General features: G+C 33.4%; 1 protein-coding gene across 5 annotated transcripts in view; it reads left to right on the top strand.

The window, feature by feature from the left end:
• Positions 1-21,274, top strand: part of RPGRIP1L (RPGRIP1 like) — a 74,912-nt gene that overhangs the window by 46,699 nt on the left and 6,939 nt on the right. For all 5 annotated transcript variants that reach the window (XM_080364720.1, XM_080364718.1, XM_080364719.1 and 2 more), the window contains 4 exons: positions 67-241; positions 1,367-1,464; positions 11,044-11,227; positions 17,137-17,221. In XM_080364720.1, coding sequence (XP_080220846.1) covers positions 67-241; positions 1,367-1,464; positions 11,044-11,227; positions 17,137-17,221 — 542 coding nt within the window. The remainder of the gene's footprint in view (positions 1-66; positions 242-1,366; positions 1,465-11,043; positions 11,228-17,136; positions 17,222-21,274) is intronic.

The following is a 21,274-nucleotide window of genomic DNA, read 5'->3' as shown; positions in this document are numbered from 1 at the left end:
AAATTCAGTAAGTTTTACTATTCAAGGATTGTTATAAAGACTGTATGTTTATCTATTTTTATATAGCGTGTGGTACGTGAATTTAAACAAGAAAGGCTAGCAGATGATAAGGTGAAGGAGGTGGCAGAAGAAATTCAACAGGAAAAAGACCTCTCACATCCATCGGAAGGACAGTTGACTGACCAAAGCTCAGTTACTTCTGGAGATGAGACAAAAATAACTGAAGAATTGGAATCAGAAGGTAGAATTCATTTTTATGAATAAGCACCTGTATTTTCTTAATAAAACTATGTCTCTTTACACTTCCTTAAGTGCTTCTTACTAGCAGTGGGAGCTGCCTCATTACGAGAAGCTTCATGACAGGAATGATATTCTGGTGTACTTTATAGCTGAAGCTGGGTGGTGGGTATGGTGGTGTTATTTTCTTCCCAAATGGAAACTGTATTGTAATTGAATGCAAAAATCTGGTATCTGACCTAGATTCATAAAATATTAAAGGAAACCTGGCTTCTATTTTAAATGTCTTTATATTCTCCCTTAGAACTGTGCTGTTCTAAAGACTATTTTAATGAATATGCTCCTTTTGTCTGCAGATAACAGCCAATGCTGATATCGGAAATCCTTTCAGACAGTGAGAGGGGTAGTACGTCTTATCACATCTGTGACATAAAGTTGTTAGAGGCAGATTTATTTAAAGATTGTAAAAGCTAGGTCATCCAGTTCCACCTCTGAGCTTAAAACTGTTTATCATTGAAATAAACTAAGTCCACATTACCAAGTTTAAAGTAAAAGTAGAAGCAAAATGCTAAAATTTTATGTTCAGTTGTTTGCAGCTTCTGCATAAGAATTCATTAGAAAAATTGGAAAAGCGTGGTGCTGAATCCCTGTTGCTGTTGTAATTTGCTCCAGAGAAAAAAAGACCTGAACACTTTAGAAAATAATACCCCTGCATACAGAACTACTTTTTTTTTTTTTTTTAATAAAAAAAGAAAAATTAGTACATTCTGCTTTACATGTGCATGGTGTTAAATGTAGTCAGAGGAAATCCACAAATTCAGGCCATATTCTTATATAAAGCTAACTTGTTCATGCTTCGGTTCATCACAGGACTTAAATAGTTTTACTCATCCACTTTCATCTGGGAAACATTACAAATTTTTTTAGCAAATCAGAAAAAAATGGAGTTTAGATGACTTGATTTGCCACTGTTAATCTTCTGCAAGGAAGAGAAGATTTACTTGGCATTTTGACTTTATTTATTAGAAAAGCAAATATATTGCTATCAGGTTTCTAAGCAAGTCTCAGATGGACTACAAATACAAGGGGTATTTAACTGCAGTGATTGGTTTTAATTATTTTGTTTCAGATCAAGGTGATAGACAAGAGGATGATGCCATTGAATCAGTAACAACTGACAGCGATGACTGTATTGTTTCAAGCCCAATATCCAAGGATGTTAAACAGGTGAGTCGTAGTATATATGGCAATTATTTGGTAAGTCTAAGAAAAATATTTTCAGCCTAATGTTCTCTAAGACTAGCTTTGCTATATGTAGCAGATTCTAAGGCATCTTCAATGAATATATATTTTCCCATTTCCTGTTCAAAAAGACACCTCTTCACAGAAAAAAAAGAGTTCACCTGACTGTATTGCGCATCTGATTTATAGGCGTTTTTTTTAAATGGGGAAACTTGTTGTCATCTTTTCCATTATTGGCATACACACTTACAAGTAGACATTTCTAATCAGTTTCAATCTGAACTAAAATTTCAGTCCTGCACAAAATCTCCCAAACAAAAGTTACCTAAAATAATGTGAATGTCTAAAGAACTTAAGTCTTGTTGTTCAGTCCTACCTGTTGCCTTTATGTGGGAAAATGTGCTTTTCTGCCTTTTCCAGTGCTTTCTGAGGAGGTGGAGGATAATTTCACTTGTAAGGCTTTTAGTAAATCTACAATGCTTAGCTACCCACTGTGTTTATCCCAGTATGTTGACTTGATTGAATGTTGTTGAAATGGCAATTGTGTTAGCTTGAGGCTGTTAAAAACATGCAAATCATGCATAGATTTTCTAGTTCATTCACAGATTTGTTTTTGTTCCCGACTTCCCAACTGTTTTAGAACTGAACATCCGTTTTCAATAAAGCTTGTACTTATACGGTATCCAATCAATTCAGTTTACTACTACTTCTGTTATTATTTGTGGGCATTTACAGTAATGATAATCTCTTGACTTGTTCTTAAAACTAGCCATTAATGAACATAAAGTCATATATACAAAATAACATAGCATAATACAAATTCTGAAAATTTACTTTGAACGGTATTTCAATACTATAGTTCTCTAAAAAAAAAAAAAAAGAATTCATACTCTTAGATGTAACATTGATTGAACAATCTTAAAAAATATAAAGCTATCAGTTAAAATTGATAATAATATTTGTAACAGTTAATACCTCTCTGGTTTTTCTTAGCCTTCTTTTAAAGAACCAGAGGTGTACTCTTATATCCTATCGGTCTTAACTTTTTTTAATGTTCTGAAATGTAATAACCTAGAAGTAGTTTGATGATTTTTTTTTTTATTTTTTACCCTTTTTTTCAAGACTGTGACATATTACAAAGTAACTAGCAACAAGAAGCAATGCTTCATATGAGAAATATTGCTCCTTTTTTTTTTTCTAAAGCTGTAGAAGGGATTTATAAATGCTATCACCTAAATGCTAGAGAAAGGTACAGAAGGTACTTTTGAATACAAAATTACATTGTTTGTGTAAAATGGTAAAAAATCTTCACCTGTAATTTTCAGAACTAAAATGACTGCTACTATCACCATTAAGTCAAACTATAGTATGGTTGGTCTATAAATTTCTAGTCATCCTGTATTTTATTTTATCAAAATTATTTAAGAACAATTCGGAGAGGATTTTGAGTGTAGATTCATTTCAGGTACAGTAATTTCTACCTCTCTATTGATCTGTTCCTCTGATAACGAAGTGCATGTTCAGGAAGAGTAGATAAGACAACAAAAGCTATAAACTGTTAAGGCAACATGTTTGATACAAATTGGATTTTAAAAATAAGCATTGGTGTATTTGAAATCTTGGGTTAATTATAGAATAGAGCATGTAAAAATTGCGATTGAATTTTTTATTTTTTAAGATTAAAAATCACAGTCTTTTATCTTTCAAGATAAATATCCTGCTGGTAATCAAACACTGTAAATAAGACCTGTGATGTTTAGAGATTGTTATGCTAATTATCCTATAAAACTGAGTTGTGTGCCAAACTGTTTAAGCCATTTAAGATCGTACTGTTCCTTTTTTGCATGTTGCAAATTAGACAGTTCATGGTTATTTCTTAGATATGTTGATCATAAAGGGTATCTAACAGATTTTCCAGTACTTAGCTGTAGCACTTGCTTCTTTCTCTTTTATTCTTGTCTGTGATGTATAATTAATCATAGATTACTTCATTTTGTTTCATTTCATTTACAACATTTATGAGCTTCACTTTGTCGGTATGAAATGCTTGTCCCCTTCTTTCCTTTCCAAAGTGGCGTAATTAGTGTTAGCATCTTTTTTAACAGGCTACATAAAGTTTAGTGGCTGGATTAAATCAAGTCATTAACATAATGTGCTATACAATTTGCCCCTATCTCTTTTCGTTTCCAGTACATCAAAGTGCCACAGAGTGCCAGTGTAATTGGGCCTTGCTAGCTTGTCAGGTTCAGTCAGGCTGATGGCTGCTGCTTTTACTAAAAAGCTTCCAGGCATGATAATTAATAGAGAAAAGAAGTCTGAGAAATGTAAAAGTTTGGACAGTTCTCTATGAATATTTCATACATTTGAATAATCAGAAGTTAACATTATCAATTTGATGTATAATACATTGATTAAAAGCCTTGTTTCAGATTCTCAAAATAGACATCAAAACTGGGAATTTGCATTTTCTTTGGCATGGTCTTTCTATTTAAAAAAAAATATATTAAAAAAAAATCTTTTCTCTTCCATCTCCTCCTCCCTTTCACCCCCATGTCTACACTGTATCCTTACAGGAGATAATATAGCATTCAATTATCACAATAAAATTTACTGCTGTCAGCTTCCAAGTTGTCTTAAAATGGGCCCATAAGGCAATTACTGGCAAAAAGAATTTATTTGGTGGTGGTCCTATTTTTTCTATAGGTGTGCTTACATCTTTCTTTTTTGTTGCAGATATTGTGAGTGCGTTATCTTGTGCTAATAGTAGTTTATTGAAAACTGTCATTATCAGTTCTTGTAAATTAAGATCTCTGAGTCTAAATATTTTTGACACGAAAATCTCGTATTAATTAAAAACCAATATCAATCACTTGGGCTTCTGCTGGTCAATGAAATGTGTTTGTGCAAAGGTGGGAAGATGTAAAGCATAAAGCTTATTTATAGCAAAACAATAAAGACTTTTCCTTTTATTATGCCTTTTCTGTACGAATACTTTAATAGTGCATTTTCTCCTAGGAGATATTGCATTCATTGAAAAAAAAGAAAATGGACATTGTATTGCAATTTTCAGTTTTGACTGTCTCAATTTGTCTTTACCGTTATTTTCTGCAGGACTTGAGTACCTTTGGTGTAATTCAGGGAGACTTCTGCTCAATGCTTTTCTTAAACTGGCTTGTTCTGTGAATATCTACTCTAAATTTAGACAACTAAAATTTTAGAGTTTTAGTATTGCCTTGTGTTGCTGAGTTGGCTTGATTCTACTGTGCCAGAATTACTAATCCTTTGTATTCTCTTAGTGTTGCCTAGATCTAACCTTATGTTGCTTTGTGTTTTTCTTCTATAAGAAATTGGGGAAGTGCTGCACCAGCATATTTAATAAAACAAGAAATAAAATTCATGAAACAGAACTATCTTACAAGAGTAAGATAAAAGTAACATTAAAGCTTTATAGTCAGTATTTTCAAAGACTACTGATGGGTCTAAGATTCAAAAGGAGCATTTGACATTCTCCATCTTTAAGGTGATTGTTTGCTATTGTGGTCACTACCAGACGGGCACCAAAGTAAAAGGGATGAAGTTTGAAAAAATCCAGGGAAGACCTAAGTTGTCTTTTGCCCCTGATAAAGTTTGAGATGACAGTAGATTGAATAGGCCGTACGCTGAAATGATGGATTTACAACTTCTAGTGCTTATCAAATATGCTTTGAAATAATAAGCAGGAGCATGTACTGCAAGTCATTCTTCCTGATGAAAGAACTGAAAGAAGAGGGAGACCCCAAACACCAGCTTTTAAAATTATTCAAAACAATAGAATCTTAAGTCATTAGGTAACCCATTAATTTTTAGGTAACACCTAAAACTAGTTAGGATATTAAATTACATAGAAAGTAAGATTTAAGGCTAAGTGCGTAAGCCCACAGGAAAAACATTAACAGGAGCCATTCTTAACCGAGCTGGTAATATTTTTTTGTGGTTGTGAATATGAATGCCCCTCAGTTGCTTGCTTGAGAGGCTGTATTTATCAGAGCTCATTGACATCTAAGTAAGTTATGGTGACTTCACAAGTAGAAAGGAGCATTTTTCCAACTGGAGGTCTAAAAAGCAAAGGTTGGGATTTGAAACTGAATTTGAGTTTTGATTAGCTGTGATATATATCACCAAGCATAGTTTTTTTCACACTGTGGGTAATATGAGAGAAAATCAGATTCTCATTTTTGACATTTTTGCATGTCTATATTATCCCCACATAATACTATCTGGGGGGCAGGGGATGGTGGTGGACATACAGTATCAAATTTTAAGTATTAAAGCTCTAAATGAAAAGAACAGCTGTATTAAAAATGTGCAATTTGATAGATTTTTTTTTCACTACAGATGCACGTTTAACAAATGAAAATGCTATACTGATACTTCTGCTATACAAAGAGGTTTTTTCTAAATGGATTAACTTTCAAATACAGCTTTTTAAGAATTTATTTTTAATCAAACTAGAAGTCTATTATCTACATATATAAAACTGCACAGATATTTACAAAACCAGAAATCCTATTATATTTGTCTTTGTATAGTTTTTGACATAATACTGCTACTTATTTCATCTTACTTCTTCAACTTAAATGTTGACATGTACGAGCATACGGAAAATGTAGACAGAAAGACCTATTTTTTATAGAGAAATTTTGTCGTTCATGCTTATTTACTTAAGGATCATGCTTCCTCTTGAAATGAAAGGTAATTACGGAGCATTTGAATTACTTAATTGTGTGACTGGTTGGTACTGATGTAGCTAACTGGCTTTGAATTTTGATAAAGTTGGTATTTTTTTTATTTTATCTGGTGATATAATCAATGGGGAGTGTTTAAACACTAAAAAAAAAAAAAAAAGAAGAAGAAGAAGAAAATTAACTGTCCTCCTTGAGGTAATCTGTAATAGAGAGTATAGCGTATATCAGGACCGTAACAATATGTAGCCTTCCCCACTCCTTGGGGAGAAAATGAAACTTAAAGTTAAGGAAGGTTGTATCTCACCAGTCAGATAGCTCCAGATCTATCTTTATTCATCCCTAGAAACATTTCATCTTTAAAAGCTGTTAGTTGGGGCAGTGCCACAAGCAAGTTGTGAAACCAAATCTTTAAAAAAATTCAACTTCAGGAGAAACACTGAACAATTTTATGTTTATTCTTCCAAAAGGGTGGGGGAGGCAAGCCATTTAAGGGGAAGAAAGTGTAGTATTCAAGTTATCAAAAGCTGTATTATGAGCAAAGTGCAAATGTGACTAAGTTCAGATGTATGGTCATCATGGTCATGGTTGGAAAGCTTCACATCCCTCAGGAACTTAGCATAAAACACCAAACATTTTATGAAATACTGAATTAGAAATGATCTTTTCTGAAAAAAAAAACCGCAAAAGCAATGCATTGATGGGCATGTTTCAGATGACCGTAGAATTGCGTAGAAGAGGCAATAACTAATCATTGAATTGTCTCAAGCTGTAGCACGTAATTGATGCTTTTGAAGATACTAAAGATGAATTCATGCTCTGAAAAAGATGAATTTGGACTCTGTGCTAGATAAAATGGCAGCAACCAGAGACGTACTCGTTGTCACAATAGATGTTAGTGTATTCTAAATTGCAGACAGAGCTGAAGGGAATGCATCAAACCTTATGACAGTGCAAACCTAGTGCCATTGTGTTGTCCTCCTAGCACATGACAAAACCAGCAATGCTGGGGCAAGATTATATGTGTCTTTCTGTCCTTCACAATAAATCCAGCTCCAAAAGAGCTATTGAATAAGGAGAGAACACTTTGCCCCAGGTCTTAGGGAGAGTCTGAAGCCTATGCGCTTTTGCAAGTCACATCCATTTGAAGAAGAACCAGGAAGCATTTCCATATCTCCCTTTCTATACTCACGTCTACACCGTTGTGAGGAATATCTCAAAACAAATGTTGTTCCTAACCTGAAAAGTCACTGTATACACTTAAGGACTAGAATATTTTTTTATAATATGTATTTTTCTCTGTATGTGTAAGATGATAACCCATTAATCATAGTTACTTAATGAGTAATGTTTGTTAACACTCTGCAGTTAAATTAGATTGACATTGAAGTGATAGCATTCCTTTGCAGCACTGTTCTGACATTGTTAATAGGATGATGACAGGAATTTGGCACTTGCTAGAGGAAGAGGATGATTTTTTTCATTCAATAAATATTTGCCAATCGAGTAATATTGATAGTGTTTGAAGTATTGATAGCAAAGCAAATGGGTGATTACTTGAGCTCATTCAACAATAGCTCATAGTTTATCTGATGGGCTGTCTGCTTGAAATAAAAGGGAACAAGTAAGTGGACTGTGGAAATAAATACATAAAATATGAAGGAGTAAAGCGTAAATATTGTGGAGCATTGGTACAGATAGGATTCAAGTTGATCTTACAGTTAAGAAGTTTCCTTTATTTGGAGTTCTTCAAGGGCAATATAACTGTGAATGTAAAAAACAAGAACATTATTTACATTGTTCCTATAAGCAAAGCATTTTCAATGTTGCTGTTCCATGGGGAAAGCACAGACTTTTTTTGTAAAACACTTAATTCTTCAGGGTACTATTGCAGATCATTTGAATCAATTGGAATTTTATTATTCACATCAAAGCCTTAGCATGTTATTGTGACCAAAAAGGATATTGAAATATGGACTATACAGCTTCTTAAAGACAGCAGTCAAGACTTTTATGGAATTAAAAAAGCTTTTTTAATCATAGAAATCAGAAAGATGAGAAAAGTTATGTTGGCATTTCAAATTCTCATGTAATATCCAATGTATTTAGTATTTGCCCTAATTGTAAAACTTGTTGGAGTTCAGTGATTGTTCCAAATCTCTGGGTGGTGTTAATTACAAAGAATCAATATTAAATGATAAAAAAAGAATATTGACATAGACTAAGTATGTTGCCCATGTTTTGTTTTCAGCACTCTAAATGAAAGCACTGAGCCAGTTTCTCAGAGACGGTCTTTGAAAACATTTAGTATTCTTTATTTTAATATGTCTCTCCCGTCTCTCTGTTAGAGGAAATTTCATATTTTATTTCAAATAGCAAAGTTAAGGACTAATTTTATTCCCATCAAAGTAGAATGATTTGTAGGAAGTAATTTGTTATGACAAACTATCCATTTTTCACTTAAATAGTACCTAATAAAGGAGACCAAGCCTTAAAAAAAAAAAAAAAAAACCAACAAAAAAACCACAACAACTTAGAAAAGGATTTAAATAATATACTTCACTCTCATCATAGAAATATAAATGATTGTTTAAAAATTAATTCCTATTGTATGTTGGATGCTACGTATATTTTCAGCATGGCTACATAATACGAGCGGTTTCGTATTAGTAGTGAAATATGACATACTAGCTATGCTGTTCTTAAGCAGTTATATTTTTTTTTATTTGTAAATATCTTTTTTTTTTAATCAGCTTGTGTTCTCCTTTGCATATGCTGTATTTGTGTTTAATAAACCAGGTATTAAAATGTTCTTGACTGTTAAGCTCTAAAGCAATTTATTGTATTTTTAAATTTTCTAACAGTATGACTCAGTTATTTGTTTCCTTATAAGTTAGAAAGCAGAATAGTTTTTACCCTGCTGTCCTTAAAAAGCTGTAATATTCTTTGCCTACAGTATGCAATTACAAGTGTTAAGTATGTCAAACAAATTTTAAGATATGTAAAAGGAATACTGTATAATACAGGATATTGTGTTTGGACTTGATTCATAAACTACTATCTGTGTACAAACTAGTCTGACATAACCGCTAAATACTTTGGGGTGAACAAAACCACTCAGCATATCACTTTAAATGCAGATGCTAATACATCTGTTCAGTGCAAGAAGAGAGTTGTTTCTGAAGTAAAATTAGACAATAGAGCCAATTTCATTTTTTATGCATGTGAATGTAGAGTGCTTGAGGTTATTAGTTGAAACTGAGTAACCTTTCCAGGCTTTCATCTCTTTCTTTTCAAATTTGAATATGAAAAGCATATTCAAGTCAAAGACCATCACTTTAATGACATTTGGCAGTCATTTGATTTATTAGATTTTAGAAAAAAAAAATTCCTTTAAATATTTCATCATTCTATGCTAATCCTAGTAATATTGCCAGCTGAAGCCGTGTACCTGTATTAGTGGAGACAGAATGGTGTGGAATTTTCTCTGTCATCCTAGTAAAATTTCCATGAATCTACTGAATAATAAAACAACCGTATTGAAATATTCAGATTTGAGTTTTTAGTTAAAGTGTCTTAGGATACATAATAAAAGGAAATGTCTTTTGAAAGGAGGGGGTAAAATTACTTCATCAAATATTGAAAGGGCTTGACAGCAATGGAAATTGTTCTATATGATGGATATTTTTACAATAGGATACACCTGCTTTCCAGTTTGATTAATTATGTAATTTGCTTGGGAAAATATAAGCTATCTCCATAATAAATTAGAATATTGACTTGCAGTTCTAACACTGTATCTAGAAAGCTAATCTTTTGAATATAATTTATGACTTCAAGTGATTTAAGTTTACAATCAGAAATTGTCAAAATATTTCCATATAAGGGGATTTCTTTTAATAAGGTTATGAACTTGAAAGGCAAAGAAAGAAGTAAAAAAAAATATTTTTGACATTTCTGAACTCTAGCATGTTCTGTTTGCTCTTTGAAGAATCACATGTTTGAACACTCACCTATGTACTCCAATTTTGAAACCATAGTAGCTTTTCATTCTTTGAATTACAGAGTTACCTGGGGAAATATTTGTGACTTTCTGTCGAGTCTGACATTCCCACTTAAATACATAAAGCTTATTACAGTTTATCTGTACGCAAATAATACAGACTTTGCCGAACAGTATGAAACTGTTTCATATGAGCAACAGAAAAATGAAATTTTAGTTTAAGATAATAAGAAAAGGCTCTAGTGAAGAGCAATTGGGATATTACTTTTATTATCATTTTGTTAATTGTAACTTTTAAATGTATATTTGATTTAACTAGAAAAGTTCAGTACATGAAGTTGAATTCCATATAAGCATTGTTACTTCACATGCCTAACTTCTTTGTGACTTGATGGATCTTTATGGAACTATTTGTTGTATAGTCTGTAGTAGGTACTGAGTAACAATCCTCTTTCATTTAGAAAACTTTGGTACGTAATATTACTGAGACCATTTCAGACAGTTATAGGATCAAGAAACAAATCACTTTGCTATGCAGCTACAAATAATGACAACTGGAAATCCTTGTTCCAATATCATTTGTACATGAAGATAACCTTAACCTAATCTTCTCCAGCAGCCTTGTGACTATTGCAAAAATAATACCACATGTAAATAAGTATCTGTTGCAACAGTATTCTTAACTACAAACTTTGGGCTTTAGAATCTCATTGTGTTGTAAGTCAAAATCAATCAATCGGTGTTAATCATACAAAATAGCCAATAATGTACGTGTTTGTTTGTTTTGTGTTAACACTTCAAGAAACAAAATAATTTGTGTTGTGTTTTGTTTTAAAATAGGCAGATGAAAAAATCTATATTGAAATTATGTCACTCAGTCTTACTGACTCACGAATTGCTTCAGATGAAACAATACAGCAGCTGTTTGTAGAATGCACATTATACAATTTCCTTTGCGAGGAGACCCCACTGTCACTTCCAAAGCCAACAAGTGGTCAGAGGATTCACTATAACTATAGCAGTGGTAAGTATGACGTATTCCTGAGCAGGCTTCTCTTAAATTCTGTCTTACGGTAATGTCTGCCAATAAAGCCTACTTCCTCTATGCATTATAGTTGCATTTATGATTATATTTGTCTATTTTCCAAATATTTTAGGAAATATTGGAGTGGTTTTCAAGGATGAAATTATCAAGTGTAAAATGAATTATTGAAGGAGCCTTGTTTATGAGATGGTAGCATCTCAACATACTTAAATATGCTGCTAGCGCATAATTTTTTTCATGTATTCTTCTTAGAAGAACATGAACAGATTTCTCTATTGGTACATGATGATACAGCAAAAGAAAAACATTCCATGTAACCTTGTACAGTTAAAATAGAGTTGAAAAGAGGAAATACGTAATAAGACTGCATCATCACTTGGGAATTCTCAGTGTTCCTTGAATAAGAATTTTTTGAAAAAAATTATTCAGCCACATTTAATACTAATACATGGCTATTTACTTAATAATACTTAATCCAACATGCTCCATATGCTGTTCTCTAATAAATGAATGTTTGAAAATACTTTATGTCAATACACAATTTAATTTACACTAATAGCATACATAGAACTACTGTAATTGATAATTCTCTTGTTAATTATTTTCCTAGCTATGTCATAGGATTTCAATTATTCATTAATTTTGCGTTTTCCCTGTTAAAGTCTATTTCATTTAAGATTCAGTCTGAGTGCTCCATGTTGGCTTGGACTTGAAGTATTGCATTTTTAGCTGAGAGTATCCTGAAACAGGCGAATCAGTTTGCTATTTGTGACACACCATTACTACAGGCATTCAAATTAAGTGTTCTTTTAAAAATAATTTTGTAAAAAGCGGCTTTGCAAAAGTGTGTCACAGTCAGAGCTTTACAATACCTACCACCTAGAGACCTGATTTTAGAGGGAGGCTTGCCAAAGAATTTACCCATTTATATTCTCCTAGTACTCAAACTACTGGTTTACCCTGTAGCTGAAGACTGAAGTCACTCACAGATGTCACATCAACCATTGCTATAGTGGGATTGCCCATTTTAGCGAAAATACAGAGGGCGGGGCACAGTCTGTTGGCTTCCGTGACTCTGAAAAAGGCAGTAATCTTTGTAAGGCTCTAGGGAAAAAGAAGAAAGAAAGAAAAAAGCCTACAAACAAACAAACAAAAAACCCCACACCCCAAAACTAGAAAAACTAATAGCACTGCAACCTCTTTCATTCACTGAGGCTTACTTCCATTCAGATGGGATTTCTGTCATGATATTCTACATGAGACATCAGATAAGAAAGAACGCGTTTGGTTTTATTGTTTTGTTTTTAATTGAGCTGAACGATATTCATTTTGCTAGCTGCTGTAAACACTTTTCCAAACATTCCAGAAAGGCAGGTAACAATTGAAATAAATTCTTTAAAACTTAATTGAAATAATACCATAAGTCAATAAAAGCTGTTTAACACTCCTAGTTTCTCTTGCTTCTTCAATTTTTATTGCTTTGAATATAAGAAGTATTCAGAGGGTATAAAAATTCTTACACGTTATTCTGTTTCCTGTGTACAGTCGATATGGTCTAAGTGTAATATTAGTTTTTTAAGCATTGACTGCAAAGTTAAAACTAGCAAAGTGCAGCAAAGTTATAATGACTACAGAATGAAATTTCAGACTTTTAAGACAATTATGATAGTTAAATATATTTCAAGCTGTGATCTTTGAAAATAGTATCAAGCCTTCTAGAGACTGTAACACATAAGGGGTTCCAGTCTGGTAGTGCTGTATTGTACTATTTCTGCTAATCATAACCTGGCTTCATAACTTTGTTTTTTCTATTTGCTGCTTATGTACCAAATACAAAACTGTTTAAAATATCCTAATGAACCAATATCCAAAGGTGTTTTTTATCTTAAATTGCTTCAGGACTGTACTCTGCAGCATAATACTGATGTGGTTGTTATTTGCAGAGTTTTGCTTAGATAATTGGTCATCTAATTTCTACTCAAGATTAGCTTTGTGTATAGGGGGGGGAAAAAATAATGAGTCTCTTTTTATAATGTCAGTTGGAAAGCCAGTAAGATAATAGTAATGAAATCTGCATGTGTGTTTACTATAGCTTTACTGCACCTCTTATTCATGTCTAATTAGATTTGAGTATGTTGAATATTTGAGGTTAATTGAATATTTTCTTTAATAAAAATGAGATTTGCATGGGTAGAAAGAAATTTACTTTGAGCTTAGAAGAAAACTAAGTGTCTTATAGATTTTTTGCATGGAGAAAAGCAGGGTAAGTCCATAAATCTAAAAATCATTAGTTCTTATAAATAAAACATTTTATATTGTTTATAAGTGGAACCACTTGGCTGTTTAGAAAACATGTTAACTGATACAGAAGCTTCATAAAATCTGTTGCTTAAAAACTTTTTAAGTTTTTCCATACTTTTAGCACATCTTCTCTGTCATTGCTTGACATGTAAGACATCGAAGATTAACGGAATCTTGTTGAAAAACAATATAGTAGAACTCCATTGATGTGGACATACGGGATGCTATGAATTTCCTTTTTCACGTGTGGTTACAGCATGTAACTTGACATTAATTATTTTGACGATGACTTTTTGACTAGGAATTGTCAGGTCATTTTCTTTCTTCCAAGGTCTTGAAACAGAAATTTGAATGGGCAGTTAAAACACTCTAGGGTTATACCATGTAACTCTTTGATTTCCCATGACCTTAAAGTGTTACATCTAATGGCCATACTAACTGAGGAGAGAAGGTTTTGTAGTCTTGGAAAGCATTATTAGAATATCCAAGAATGCTTCCAAAAACACTACAGTCCCATAAATGCAGAGAAAAGTGGAATTTGTCAAATTGTGCTCCCACTGTAACTCTGTCCTGTAATTTGGTAAAAAGGAAGGTTTCTGATTTTTTTTATGAGGTTTGTGTTAGTATGATTTGGGTTTGATGTTAGGGTGTGTTACAGATCATAGTAAGCAATGAATTAATTTTTTATCTTTTTATATGCAGTTTAAAATAGTGTGCCAGAAATTATTTATTTCCAGTCATTTTACAACACATGCTTTAAAGTGAACGTAATGGCAGTTTTGCTGTCAGAATAAGAGGGAAACATTGCTTCAAGCAAACAAAGATCAGTTTCCCTCACATATAAATGCATCTACTGATATTTGACTCTTAATTTCGGTACAATAAACATTTTTCTTGTCAAGGCCGCAATAGTTCATAAATACTGTTAACAGAAAACATTTATATTTTATTAAATATGAAGACTTAACTATGAAAATGCTGAGATGGCAAGAAAGTTACTAGAAAGTAAGATTGATAGAAGGTGGGAAATGTGTCCTTATCACTGTTTACACTGGTTCTAGAGAACAGACAGCAGAAGTAGAAGAAAGATTTACAAAATTCTGCAAAGATTTTATTCGACATTTAATCCAAAAGCTTGAGTCAACAGGTGGTTATTTGAACAACTTGAAGTACAAGTGTAAGCAGACCAAAGGAAGGGGAGGTGGGGTAAGATGATGGGGTTTATTCTTTATTAAAAATAAACTTCTGAAGATACATATTCTAAAAGGTGTATTCCTCAGTATAACTCAAATGAAAATGTTAAGGCCTTGCATCAGAAAACATCGTTACACTTGTAATGTTTATTCCTTTTCTCCATTACAGCTCAACACTGTCAGGCATTTTTTGTTCATCGTGATAAAATTCTTGTTCATTTTGTTAGAAAATGAACTATGACAAAGACATGCTATAACAGAACCAGCTACGTTAATGTTTGGAATTGCAGTGATTTTTAAAGAGGTCCCAGGGTCATTGTAATCTTCAAGTTTTAGTACTTTTTTAGGACAAACTTTAAAATTATAATTTTACATGCAAACTGTCACAATTTAATTTTTACTTATGTTTGCAACTAATTGGACAGACATATGAGGTGTTTTGTGCCTTGGAGCAATGTTATAATTCTAAGTTCAGGCAGTACTAAGGGGTGATAGGAAAACATGTTACTCATCAGGATCTAAAAATATTTTTTTTACTATGGTTAATCATTTTCCCCAGACTTGAATAGAGTTCTTGTGCTGAATGTTTTACTTGCTAGTCTGAATTTTTCCATTGAGTGAAATGAATTTGAACTCTTTAGGTTTGTAAATAACTTCCATTTAAAATTGTTTTAGATACAGAATTAGTAAACTTAGGAAATTCCATTTGGGATGCTTATGGGAAAGGGAAGAATCTGTTGATGTGGCAGCTCCTTTGAAGTTCTTTGGCTGTCCATCTGTCTCCCTGCTGCCTCCCCATCACTTCCTGTGGTGGCCCCGGGAGCACTTGGCCATGAGAGTAGCACATGTGGAAAGTCACCCACATGCCCAGAAGAATAGCAGATGGCAGTAACAGCTTCTTTTTAACCTGTCTACGAACGTAAGAATATTGTGGGTGGAAAATAAGGATTCCAAGATAGGGCACCGGTATTTTCCTTTCTGTTAGTAGAGGAAAAGGTGTTAAATTGCAGATTCCTTTGAATGATTCAGATACCAGTTCTACTGGCTGTTTTCTGAAAGAACTTTCTAATAGCGATTCTGCTGGCCAGGTAACAGCTGAGGAGCTGCTTTGGAGAAAACTGGAGAACTAGCAGCTCTGGAAGGTTTGCTTCCTAGAGGACTTTTAATAGAGATATGTCTCTCAGTAAATCCCTCTGCAAGGAATTAATTTGAGCCTTCTTATCTCTCTTCCATACTCTTGTATTTCAATACTCTTTGCTTCTTGATAGAATTGGTAATTTCTGCTTATACAAGTAAGATTATTTTGGATAGTAGAAGACAGTATGAAATATGTTAAAGACTTCTGTCAGTGCATAGGAAAAGGAAAACTTAATGGGATGTGGAGAGTAAAAAAGAGCTTTTTTTGAATACAGTGGCAGAGTAACTAGAAGAGAGTGAATATTAAAGATGTTGTAATTTCAAGACAGGCAAATTTCTAGCTCTTCCTCCTGCTCTCAAAAACAAATGTAAAATATTCCTAAGAGCTGTGTTTCTCAGAGGTTTATATTCATCCTAGGTCTGTCCTAGCAACATTTTCTCAGCTTCATTTCTTACTTTAAGGGGGGAAAAAAGTAAGTCCTTTAACACCATTTTTCAGTTTTCACATCCTGAATTTTAATAATCTTTCACAGTAGTTTACTGATACTTGTAGGCTGATACCATTTGCAAGAAAGCAGCTACTGTCTTAATGTAAGATGCTCAAAAACTTCTTAAAGAATGTCCTAAACCCCTGTTTCTCATTATTTTATTGTTTTTTCCGAACCAAGGCTGTCTTTCACTGTAGGTCATATTAATGGTACACAAATTAAAAGCTGGTCCTTGTGTTTGTATTTTAAATTAAAACAATAAAAAGCTTTTAGAGCACTCACACACACTCCCCAGGCTGTGGATTTTCTCCAGTCCATTGGTCTAGATGTTTCTCTTACTGAAATATTGTGGCAGGAAAGGAGGATTAAATTACTGAGGCTGTCAAAAAGGACAAGCACTCTGCCATAAGTTATCATTATCAGTAGCTTCCTCAGTGGAAGAAAATGCAGTAAATCACTTCAAATACAAAGCAATAAAGACCACTGGCTTTTAAAATCATGACTGCTATTGCCATTAACAGAAAATGACAGCTATGTGGCATGCTTAGATGCTGCTTGTATCTTTTTTGACAGTGTGCACATAAACCTGCCAGTGACATGCCATTAGATCACATGACCTTTCAAATTTGATTCTAACGTTGTTGCTTTTCCTTAGGAAAGACAAGGGAAAAAACCATTTATTTTTCTTTGTTCTTTTCTTCATCCTCTTTCTTCTTAAAGATGAAAAACAATTGATAAATAATTATATGAATTCCTATTTGCTTTGCAGTAATACATGTGGATAAGGTGAATAATCTTGCCAGAAGAGAGTACCTCAAGTCTACGCTTCTAAAGCCAGATCTACATACTGACAGGTACATATTAGTGCTGAAAAACTGTATAAAAGGTCTCTGTAAATAATGCTTATTGTCTGCCTTGTTTGACTTCATTGAGGAGTTATTCCTGAGAAGTTAACTCAACTAAAACACTAACTAAAGAAAATTTAGTTTCAGCTAGGAATGATTCCTGTATCCTGATGTGGCAATTGATCTACATTTCTTAGCTGAGTAGCTTCACGTGGCATGGGATATTGCAACCTCTCTTAATATTGTTTTAATACTGTGTTTTGGTTGTGTTGTTTTTTAACAGCCTCATTTTGCAAAAGAGAGATTCTATCAGCAGCATTCTATCAATAATGAATTTGAAAGGCACATTATCTACCTGATGGTAGCGTAATACAGCTTTTGCTTTCTGAATACGTAGTACTAAAATAAGTGTAAGAGCTTCTGAAAGTGTTCCTCGGCCCCTGGAATTTCCAAAAACCTACATATATATTGATGAATCAGACATCTATTATATGAATACATATGAGAAAGAGTATAAATTGGTCTTGTACAAGCTTATAGTAATAAAACTTTTCTTATTCAAATTTTTGATTGAGATAGCATGCGCATTACTTTGAGAGAACGAATGACATCCTTTGTTTGTTTCCTCTTGAAGGTCAATCTTCATTAAAATGGAACAGTTATTAATTTAAAGATTTATTTAATTCACAGAAGAGTAGAATAGCTTCTGATTGTAGTTGAAGTGTACGAGTTACTGTAAATCTTTTAAATATGTATTTATTCACAAATCACAAAAGCACTCTGCAGTAAGAAAGAGGGCGGTCTCTCTTCGTTCTCTTTCCCTACTAAAGCTGCATTACATATCTTGGCTAGAAAACAGATTTTGCTGGAATGGAGTGGGGAACACCATGAAATGATTACATGTTTGGATGGAAATATCACACCAAAACATTGTTAGGTTTGGAGGTTTTTTTTTTAAAAAAAGTCTTCACTTAATAAGCAAGCAGAAGACTTATTTTACCATACAGATTAGGAAAGTGGGTAACATGTTCTACTAAGATTTTCACAATACTGAGGACAAAATACTCTTTTTCCTGAGGGATAATTCAGCTAAGGAAAATAGCTAGTCTGTGAGCTGCAATTTCACCTATAAATACTTAGACATCTATACGAAATATTTACCAAACCGAAGGCAAGAATAAGGTAAAATAACAGCAGTGAGCTTTTTTGCCCACAACAGCATTTCTTTTTTACTGTGCCATCAAGGTACTGTCCTCTTTGTTACTAGGTAGGTTGTTTTCTGCATTTATTGGTGCCTGCGGTGACTAAATAGCAAGGCAGGAAGTTCATCGCTAGTCCAGTTCTTCCCCACTTTATCCCAGCAAGAGGACCACCAAGAAACAAAATTTATGGAGATTCTGCCTATACACCAAATGTTTTCAACTCTATGCATTTTAAACCTGGCCTGGTTATATCTTCAACACATGTTTTCTATCACAAGCCTTACAAACTAATATCAGAGTTTTTTCAGCTGAAACAGGAACTGAACTAAACTAATGCTTTAAAGCTCAGGAAACCAAATTATCAAGGATATAAATATCATTGAAAATTGCCTGCACATGGTTTAGCCTGACACTTTATTAGTATTTGTGCTATGCCTTCTTACAGGAGCATAGAATAGTGTATTATGTATATTAAGCGGTGTATTAAGATTTCAGGTGAATTTTCTCCCTGCCACAATAAATGTTGTTAGAAATGATACTCATAATGATTTGGTTTCTGTTAGAATATAAATAAATAGATACATCACGTGCTTATTTTGTCTTCACAAAGGAGAGTCACGTTAATGAAGGTGTTAAAAGAGATACTAATACAATACATAAAATTACTGCAAAGCCAAAGTTGCAACTACAGCCTAATCCTGTAGTTGAAATAGGAGCCAGCTTGGCCCTGAAAATAATGTATTTCACAGCTTTATACTCTTTTAGTTAATGCGTACAAATAAAAGTAGCTTCACATAACGTTTAGATGGGAAAGTTTATTTCATAGAATCATGTAATTGTTAAGGTTGGAAAAGACCGTTAAGATCATCAAGTCCAACCGTTAACCCAGCACTGTCAAGTCCATCCCTTAACTGTGTCCCTAAGTGCCTCATCTACATGTCTTTTAAATACCTTCAGGGATAGTGACACAACCATTTCTCTGGGCAGCCTGTTCCAATGCTTGACCAGCCCTTTCAGTGACAGATTTTTTCCTAACATCCAAGCTAAAATTTGTTGGGAGTGGAGTTTACTGTTCATTAAAAGGTTTCAAAACAAAGTTATTTTTCTCTTCTTTCAGTTTCATTTCTTGATATGGAATCATTTTAAGAGTTTATTAGAAATGTTGATTTTTGGTTCCACATTCGAATAAATGGCTTTAGTGGCAGAAAATGCAAGAATATTTAGTATTCAAGGAAGTAAAGAAAATATATCCCTAAATAGGATGATACAAAGTCTAATATGTATAAGCATGATGTCGGAAAAAACTAGGAAAATTGTTTAAAGTCCCATTTAGATTATTAATTGTTGCACGCCACAATGATGGTTCTTTTCTTTTGACAAGCATCTTTGTCTTTATGTTTTCAGACAGACAATGTCTCTATCATTGATATGGAAATTTTGCCAGAACACTTGCTTTTTCTTATAGCTGTGTCGTATGACAGGGTAGCCCTTTTTTTGTTTCTTTTTCTATATAATAAGGGTTCAAATTGCATTCCTTATTTATGTTAGGAAGCTATACTTATTAATATTTGTCAAACAAAAAAAAAAAAGACAAAATTATTTTACTTTATCATCTGAACCCCATAGTTTACTTACACGTTGAAGTCTGTAGATCAGTTAATAACAGGAAGCATTTCTGGCAGTCCATTTAGCTTACTGTAACTGTGTTATAGTTATCTTTTATTCTTTATCCTGTTTGTATTCCACTGTCAGCATTTTAAGTGTGTAGAAATTTGGGTCTTAGGAGACTTACCTGATAGCTCATGCCAGATTGTACTCGCAGTGCTTGCAGACCTGGCAGTAGAGTATATGCTCTGCTGACAAGTGTCAAAAGAGACATATGTGAAGAATGGAGGAATCCATTCTTCTAACAGTAACCCTGCTGTGATAACAAGAGTGAACAGGTTTATGCAAGAGGTTTCCAGGCTGATCCTGACAGGTGCATCATTTCTTGGTAGGAAATGATTGTTACTCTAAGAAACTGACTATATGAAATCATTGTTTTCCAAAGTAACAAAATCTATGCATCCATGTTATAGGAGTATAGAGCACGTGTACAGTGTTAGCTTCACATAAATATACTAACTATATAACACATGAGGTTTTCTCCTTGCTGCTTAAAAATGACTGATCTCTATGAATAAAGAATTAGAATCAAAATCACCTGCATCACAAGGTTTTTTCCAGGCACTCCAAATTACCTGCTGGGGAATTACCTTTAAGTGCAATCATAACAACAACAATAAATATTTGTCCAGGTTTTTCTGCTTCATTGTATACCACATTTTAAGCTTAAGGCAATTATTTATTTTTTTTTTACTTTTATTTCGACCCTTAATTAGTAGACAAGTTTCATTTAGTTCTCTAGTCTTTCTTATAGTGGCTAGCAAATACGTTCTCACACAGTATGTTTAAACAGGTTGTCAAAGCTACTTCTAATGCTGCCTGTAGGCATGGGGTTCCTGCAAGGAAGTGAGTACTGTTACCTGGTATGATGGAAATGTGGAAATGAGCTAGAAAAAAAGTCTAGGATTCTAGAGCGAAGTATGGGAGAAGAATACTATGCATAGCTTTATGTAAGAAATTGTAGTAGAATTTGGTATTCCAACTTCCTTCAAAGTTTCTTGCATAAGTGAGGCAGGGTTAAGGTGACACTGGGTACTAGCTGCATGTTGTACATTCTGTGCTGATGCAGGGCGAGGAGCCTGTTCGTGTGCAGTACGTTCCAAGGCAGTGCAGCCTCTGTCTTTTTGTCCAGCTTAACCTGAAAACAAAACTCTTGCAGTTTTTGGTAAATGAATCAAACAAGTTAAAGCATGGT

This window comes from Falco punctatus (assembly GCF_963210335.1).
Source record: "Falco punctatus genome assembly, chromosome: 14".
NCBI classification, from domain to species: Eukaryota; Metazoa; Chordata; class Aves; order Falconiformes; family Falconidae; genus Falco; species Falco punctatus.
This window is presented reverse-complemented; position numbering and strand designations above follow the sequence as displayed.